The sequence below is a fragment of the Quercus robur genome, chromosome 6 (genome assembly GCF_932294415.1).
Source record: "Quercus robur chromosome 6, dhQueRobu3.1, whole genome shotgun sequence".
NCBI lineage: Eukaryota > Viridiplantae > Streptophyta > Magnoliopsida > Fagales > Fagaceae > Quercus > Quercus robur.
In genome coordinates this window covers 32,335,712-32,344,207 of record NC_065539.1, presented here as the reverse complement: position 1 = coordinate 32,344,207, position 8,496 = coordinate 32,335,712, and the positions used below count along the sequence as shown (strand labels likewise).

General features: G+C 35.3%; 1 protein-coding gene across 1 annotated transcript; it reads left to right on the top strand.

Moving 5' to 3' along the window:
- Window positions 1–1,969: 1,969 nt before the first annotated feature.
- LOC126688458 (3-ketoacyl-CoA thiolase 2, peroxisomal) lies at window positions 1,970–8,235 on the top strand. The gene is made up of 14 exons (XM_050383157.1): window positions 1,970–2,174; window positions 2,445–2,521; window positions 2,623–2,707; window positions 2,877–3,003; window positions 3,092–3,190; window positions 3,414–3,481; window positions 3,590–3,697; window positions 3,779–3,856; window positions 3,979–4,111; window positions 4,208–4,304; window positions 6,428–6,551; window positions 6,634–6,742; window positions 7,782–7,865; window positions 7,967–8,235. The coding sequence occupies exons 1-14, from the start codon at window positions 2,061–2,063 to the stop codon at window positions 8,074–8,076; spliced, it is 1,413 nt and encodes a 470-aa protein (XP_050239114.1). The 5' UTR covers window positions 1,970–2,060; the 3' UTR covers window positions 8,077–8,235.
- Window positions 8,236–8,496: the final 261 nt, after the last annotated feature.

The following is an 8,496-nucleotide window of genomic DNA, read 5'->3' as shown; positions in this document are numbered from 1 at the left end:
AACTAAACTCAAACCTTCTCAGTAACTTAAGAGTAGCAAAATATTAAGGGTTTGATGTGAATGTGGCAATGATATAGAGTCCTTTCTTAAAATTACTATCATGTTGTATGTACAAAACAGTAGATATAAGCGAGTGTTATCCATCTTTATGTTGTCTAGCACCTTTGGTGTCCGTTTAGCTAAAGGCAAAAAGGTTTTTTTTTTTTTTTTGGGTTGCTTTTTGTGTCAGTTTTATTTTATTTTATTTTTTTACAAATAATCTAACTCTTTATCCTTTATTTTTTAGTTTTAAAAAAAGTAATTACTTTTAACTTTTTGTCACACATTTAACATAAAAAATTATATAAATTTGATAAATACTATGCAAATAAGTTATTAGAACCTACAAGATACACAAACGAATACTTAAACTTGTTTTTGTGATGCATCTACTTATTGAATGTTTAAATTTTGGGTTTAACTCTTTAAAAAAAAAAAAAAAATTATCACATTTTATGTTTGGTAATAGTTTTTGTTTCTATTTTCGAAAACTTGTTTTTGTGAGTATAAAGAAAAAAACAATTTTCTTGTATATTTGAAATCAAAAACATGTTTGGTTAGTTGAATTAAAAAAAAAAAAGTTTTTTGAAGAAAAAAAAATACTAAAATATGTTGTTACTAGGCTTTGAATTCTAGTGCTAACTTATTAAATGAGACAGATTTATTAAATCAATCGCATGTTTTCATTTACTTTTGAAAACAGTTTTTTATATGTTTTCAATTTCTTTCGCAAATTGTGTTTTGAGAATAATTTTTGTTTTCAATTCATTTCGAGTTGTCAAACAAGTTATTTAGCCTCAAAAATAAAAAATTATTTTTGAAAACAAAAAATAAGGATAAAAACAATTACCAAACATAGCACTTCCACAAATTAACCACAATAATGACTAAAATAAATGTGTATATTTCTTTCTAACTATTTTCCGAATGGTTTGGGAGTAAACTTTCTCCACTACTAATAAGGTGATGTTTGGATACGCCTTGCGTTTCAGTGTATGCACGTTTTGCGTTTTACTTTTTTTTTTTTTTTTTTTTTGGGTTTTCACGCGTTTCAGGGAATGCGGTTACTGTTCATGCATTGTTTTATGAACAGTGACCGTAAATGTTGACTTTTTCACTGTGAACAGTGCATCTGTGCACTGTTTACGGACCCACAAATTTCACTTTTCAATAACTTTTTCATTAAAAATAGATCCCATGGCACTATTCACATATTTAAAAATTATTTTATTACAATATTTTTAATTTTTAATTTTAACAAAATAAGTTCTATCCAAATATTCTCTAAAAAATCGTCTCAAATCTAAATTGGAGGATAGCGAATTGGACAGTGTAGCACGCGCAATAAAAGCGAGCATAAGGGAGGTTTAGATAAGCATTTTGATTGGATATCCAAATCATATGCATGTAAAGCTGAGTTGGCGCTGTTTGTATTGTAAGATGTTTTTTAATTCTTTTTCTTTTTATTTCATTTGTCACTTTCTACAAATAAATACTACTTGTTTTCCATTAAAAAAAAAAAAAGAAATATCATATATCAGCAAACGGATTTTTTTAATAAATAACTACCACTAATTTTTTTTTTTATCGAAAGGGACTTTTTCTTTTTCTTTTTTTGGTTTGAGAATCAAAGAGTTACTACCAAATTTATAATAATAATAATAATAATAATAATGTTTAACCCCTAAAAAATTAATTTAGTAGAAACAAAATTTTATTTGTCAAATATATATTATTTTGAGCAAAATAGCAGATGTCTTAAGTATATTAATTTATAAAATGTTTTTTTTTTTAAATTGACTAGTTTCTTTTACAATTTTTTTATTATAAAAAAAATAATATTAAAACTTTTTGAAGTCTATCCTAAGTTTTGGATATTAATAAATACAGTAAATTTTATTTGCTTGTTTGGTCTTCCAACCGCCATAGATCACTATATATTTCCAAAAAAAGAGCACTGCCCTCTTCTCTTTCTTGTTTTGGTGTCTACCATTATAGTCTAGAGAGATAGAAAGTCTGAGATGGAGAAAGCTATCAACAGGCAACGTGTTCTGCTGGAACACCTTCGACCTTCCTCTTCTTCTTCTTTTGTTTACGGCACCGATTCTTCTTCTTCTCCTTCTCCTCCAATCGCGGTATTGCTTTTCTTTCTCTCTTTTCGTTTCAGATCCATTGTTATCTCGCTGAATTTCAGTCTAATCCTTTCCAATTTTTCAATTTAATTGTAAATCCTTTATTAGATCCATACCCATAATTTTTATAAAATTAATTTACTATTTGTTATGCTTATTAGACATGTTCGATCTCCGACCATATGATTTTCAAATTATAACCTTTCAATTTTATTATTATTATTATTTTTAAATAAAAAGAAAGAAATATTGATGATTGATAAAAATTTGTAGGCATCAGCATGTGCAGCTGGGGATAGTGCTGCGTACCATAGGACTTCGGTGTTTGGGGACGATGTTGTCATTGTCGCGTAAGCTTGCTCATCCTTTTTTAGCTTTAAATTCACAGTTATTTCCAATTTTTTTTCACCTTTGTTTTGAATTGAATTTCATGAATTTTCGATATTAACAGAGCGTATCGGACTCCAATTTGCAAAGCCAAGCGTGGTGGTTTCAAGGATACATATGCCGATGATCTCCTTGCACCAGTTTTGAAGGTGGGTTTTTATTGAATTCTTCTTCTTCTTTTTTTCCTGTAAAGTTTGTAAGGAGGACAAAATCCGATTTTTTTTTTTTTTTGGTTTATTGGGTATAGCGAAAAGTTTTTATTTTAGTGGTGTTCTATTCAGATGTAGCTTACTTTTGTGATAATTGTTTGGTTTATAGGCAGTGATAGAGAAAACCAATGTGAATCCTAGTGAAGTTGGGGATATTGTGGTGGGTACCGTGTTGGGCCCAGGATCTCAAAGAGCAACTGAATGCAGGATGGCTGCATTCTATGCTGGTTTCCCTGGTGCGTTTTTCCTTTTCAGCCTTTAATTTGTTAACCTTGAAGTTATTGGTGTTTTATTGCTCATGTATGTCACAATTGTGTTGTGCAGAAACTGTGCCTATCAGGACTGTGAATAGGCAATGTTCATCTGGGCTTCAGGCAGTTGCTGATGTTGCTGCAGCTATAAGAGCTGGATTTTATGACATTGGTAAAGAGAATATCTCCCAAAGGGAAATTATTAGGTCCACTGGTTATAGTCCGCCTCATGAAGGTGGGCCCCGTACACATGGGGCACAGTCATGTGAGAATGGAACAGGCTCCACCAAGCAGACCTAATAATTCACTCTGCCCCACCCTCCCTTTTCTTCTTCCTGTATTTTTTTATTTTCTTGGGTTAAAGATAAATATTTATCTTTATTAATTTCATACAGGCATTGGAGCTGGCTTGGAATCCATGACTTCTAGTCCACTGGCATGGGAAGGATCGGTGAATCCCAAAGTACACTCTTTCTCTCTCATCACGTTTTACTAATATGCATAAGATTGTTGGTGAAAATACATGACAGGATATTTAGGTTCTCATATGATCTTCCTTTCATAATTACAGGTAAAGATCTTTGAACAAGCCCAAAATTGTCTTCTTCCTATGGGGATAACCTCAGAAAATGTTGCACATCGTTTTGGTGTAACTAGGCAGGAACAAGATCAAGCTGCAGTAAGTTGAATGAACCTTTCAGTGTTCAAAGCATTCCAATGCATTTTTTTTCTATTGATTTTCTTAAATTTTTCCTGTTAGGTCGAGTCACATCAACGAGCTGCTGCTGCTACTGCCTCTGGTAAATTTAAGGATGAAATTATTCCTGTGCCAACCAAGGTATTTCAGTTTTAGGCTTTGAGCAGAATTTCACTATTCTATTGCACTTCTATTTGACTTTTTTTGTGCAAGAACATATATGGTTTTCATTAGGGCATTGATCCATATTTCATTTAAAATAGATTGTCGACCCAAAAACTGGTGACGAGAAGCCTGTTACAATCTCTATTGATGATGGGATTCGACCTAATGCAAGATTTTCAGATCTGGCAAAGCTGAAGCCTGTTTTTAAGAAAGATGGGAGTACCACTGCTGGTATTGGATACATAACACTCATGATTAGTTTTCTCATAAACATATCACATTTAGTTTGATTCTATACCATTTCATAATTTGGTACTTTTATCATAGGCAATTCTAGCCAAGTGAGTGATGGTGCTGGGGCTGTTCTCCTCATGAAGAGAAGCATTGCAGTGCAAAAGGGACTACCCATCCTTGGTGTATTCAGGCATGTAACTTCTGGATCATGCTTATTCATTTATCTTATAAGTTGCACAAATAATGTCCAGCACACAGGCAATATTCACATTCTCACTTTAATGCACAAAAGCCTACTTTATTATAGTTCTTGGTTTCTGTTGGTATTCTCACTTTCTGTTTGGTCTACGTATATTTGTTGGAAGCCTCACCACTCCCTAGTCCTAGTTTCTCTTGGAGGGCTAGGCATTCGGAGCTTGAGAAGGTTTAACTCTGCCTTATTAGCCAAATGGTTGTGGCGTTATGGTGTGGAGAATGATGCCCTTTGGAGAAGGGTAATTGGGGCGAAGTATGGGAACGAGTGGGGCGGTTGGTGTACAAAACCTGTGTCTGGGGCACATGGTGTTTGTTTGTGGAAGTCCATTAGAAAAGGCTGGCTGAATTTTTCGAAGTTCCTTCGGTATGATGTGGGTGATGGCACTCGTGTGAAGTTTTGGATTGATGTGTGGTGTAGGGATCGTCCTCTTAAGGAGGTGTTTCCTGACTTATATAATATTAGTAGGTCTAGGGATGTTTCGGTCTCTGAGGTTTTGTGCTATGCTAATGGGAGAATTTTTTGGGACCTTCAATTTCGCCGCTTAGTGAATGATCAAGAGTCTCAATCTTTGGATTCTTGTTTGGGTTTGATCTATTCCACTAAGGTGCGTGGTGTTGGTTCTGACAAATTTAGTTGGAAGCCAGCCAGCAGTAGGGGTTTCTTGGTGAGCGGGTATTATCACTCTCTTTCCCCCTCTATCGTCTCATCGTTCCCGTGGAAACTTTTGTGGCATTCGAAGGTTCCCCCCCGGTAGTTTTTTTTTCTTGGACTGCTGCTTTAGGCAAGATCCTAACTATTGATAACTTTCAGAAGAGGCATCTTGTTATTCTTGAGTGGTGTTATATGTGCAAAAGGTCTGGGGAATCTGTTGATCATCTTCTCCTTCACTGTCCTTTTGCTTTTGAGATGTGGAGTATGGTTTTTTGCTTGGGTGGTTTTTGCTGGGTGATGCCGCAAAGGGTAGTGGATTTGTTAGACTGTTGGTCTTACAACTTCAGGCGTCATCGTAATATAGTTATTTGGAGGATGGTGCCTCACTGTTTGATGTGGTGTATCTGGAGGGAGCGGAATGCTAGAAGCTTTGAGGGTCGTGAACGGTCCATTCTTGAGTTTAAGTCTTTTTTCTTTCTTACTCTTCTCGAATGGTGCTTAGTTTTACCTGCTTTTTCTTGTTTATCTCTTCCTGCTTTGTTTGATCTTTGTAATTTGGTTTCTTGATGTTTTTGCCTTCTTAGTACATTTCCTATGTACGGGGCTGAGTTCTTCTTTTTTATATATCTTCCTTTACTTATCAAAAAAAAAAGTTTCATGGACAGTTATTTGAAGTGGAGTATCATCCACCAGCACTCACCCAAACAAATAACCATGTAAATTAATAAGTATGCTCTGTAATTTCAGTGGCTCTTTGGGACAATGTAGTGAAACATGGTAAAGAGGTTTTGTCATGAATTTTCCTCGCCATGGTTTTACATTGTTCATTGACCTTACCATCCTATATTCTAGGATTCAAAACACAGTAAAGAGGTTCTTACAACTCCACGTAGGATGAATACTTCTTTCCTAGCCTCAACCTGGAAACCTTATTCATTTTTTTTTATATGTTAAGAGTTGGCTCTTTGTGAACCCTAGGGTATCACCCTCGGGTGGTACCGTGCCTCAAGACATGGATGTCACTAGTATGAATCTCCCCTTCCTCCTCCCCTCCCTTCCCTTGCATGTGCTAGGTGGAGGGTGAGGTGGGTTCAAGACCCACAATGTGCATGTGTTACCAATCAATATATATATATATATATATATATATAGGTTTACCCTTGATGTAGATAATTAATCACTTAGCGTTTAGCATGATTTACTAGACTAAATTAACCCATCTAGTAAATGAGGATCTATTTCCCCTTTGCTATTAAACTTTATGTTTTTCTTCACGTATCCAAAAAAAAAAAATAGACAAATAGACTAACAAACAAACTATTTTATGGCTAGTCCAATAAATTAATGCAAAACAATTGAAATTACTTCTAATATACTAAGAAAATTACCATATGTTGGTCCTACAGGACTTTTGCTGCTGTTGGTGTTGATCCCGCAATCATGGGTGTCGGCCCAGCCGCTGCAATTCCAGCTGCTGTCAAGGCTGCCGGTTTAGAGCTTGATGATATTGACCTTTTTGAGATTAATGAGGTATTAAACTATGGTAGAAATACTTATTTCGTATTCAAGAACTGTGAGTATATAATTAATCTGGAAATTTGTAACTGTGCAGGCATTTGCATCCCAATTTGTATATTGTCGTAACAAGCTAGAACTTGATCCAGAAAAAATCAATGTGAATGGAGGTGCTATAGCCCTTGGGCATCCTTTGGGTGCTACAGGTATATACTACAAAATTCAAAATAAGTTAAATTACACTATCTATAATTTTGAAACGCTGATATTACAAGATATATATAACATGCACCTAAATGCGCAAGATAAATAGAAGATGCAAGCATGATGTTATATGGTAATTCTTAAGCTTGTTTTTTGAGTGAGTTAGTATTACATCTCAAGCGTCTCATGAAGATGCTATTGGTGATTGACTTAAGTGTGTAGTTGGACCTTGTTTATTAGGTTTTATAGGAATCATTTTCTTGGAAATGCTCATCTGGCTAGTATGCCAATAGACAAATGTCCTGTTATATTTGAATCTCCAAGTCTCATCAGGAAAAGTTCCATAAGATTGGTTAAGAAGTCTATTCAAAATTGTAATAGTTGTTTGGTTACTTAGCTGCTTATTGTAGAATTCATCCTTGTCAACTCTCTTCCCATCCCATCCCCAACACCCCCCCCCCCCCCCCCCAAACCACCCCCCTTTTCCCAAACTCCAAAAGATAACAACACTCACACACAAACTCGTTCTTGTTTGGTTGCGTATTAGTAGGCTGTTGAAATCCTTGTTATCATTTGGAGAACCTACTTTATGGGCGCTCAAGCAGCACCTGCCAAAAAGGGCAAGTTGGGTTTTGCTATCCGCATTGTGCTTTTGCTGATGAGTAATACCTCTTTGAGCACAACTTTCATTTTGCAAGTATATTGTCATCATTAATTGATAAAGTTAGGTTCAGCTGCTGGATGCAAAGATTTTAGGTAGGAGCATTTGTCTATTTACTCTTTTGCAATATGCCTTGATGCATAATTGCTGAAGACAAAGTTTGGAATATCATTTTGATATCTGTTCATATCATTTCAAATTGGTGTCAAGTACATATTTTTTTAATGGATAAACAAAAGCGCTGTTTCCGGGGATTGAACCCAGGTCACCTATGTGACAAGCTTAAATTGTTGTCTTATACTTTAGTTAGAGCTTCAACATAGTATGGAGATTGTCTTTTATCAACAAAGAAATTTGTTTGACTGTTGTGTCTGTTACAGGCGCTCGCTGTGTTGCTACTCTATTGCATGAGATGAAGCGTCGTGGAAAAGACTGCCGCTTTGGAGTGATATCAATGTGCATAGGTACTCTATCTCCCTTCTCTGTGTGTAAATGATGTGCAAGTGCAAGCATGTTTATCTGCAGGGTATGCTACTCAATACAAATGTTTTTAACTGAAATGCAGGCTCTGGAATGGGGGCAGCCGCTGTTTTTGAACGGGGGGATGCTGTTGATGACCTCTGCAATGCCCGGGTAGTTCAAAGCAATAGTCTTTTATCTAAGGATGCTCAGTAGAATATTTTTTCCTGCTGCTTATGGCAAAGTCCTATGAATAATGTCATGACTGGGATTGGAACTCCTAGTAAAAGCATTGTAATAATTTGACATTATGTTTTGTTAAAAATCTACAGGGATTAAAGGATTGAAGTAATTAGTTAAAATTTCTTCTCTGCACTCTTATTCTGCATCTTAGTATCAAGTCAAATCATTTGGTTATGCTTAGGGTGTTAAGATGCAAACCTTCCCAACTATAGGAAGGAGGCAATCCCATATTTTTTTTCTCCAATTTTCAAGACCTCAAACTTTCTATGTAGTAGTCATATGGACTTACAAGTGCGATTTGAGTGCCCTCAGTGCACTCTGTCCAAGCGAATTTGAGTTAAGGAATCAACTTTTCCAAATTGAGGGTAAGGATACTTTTCAATCATCTTTTTT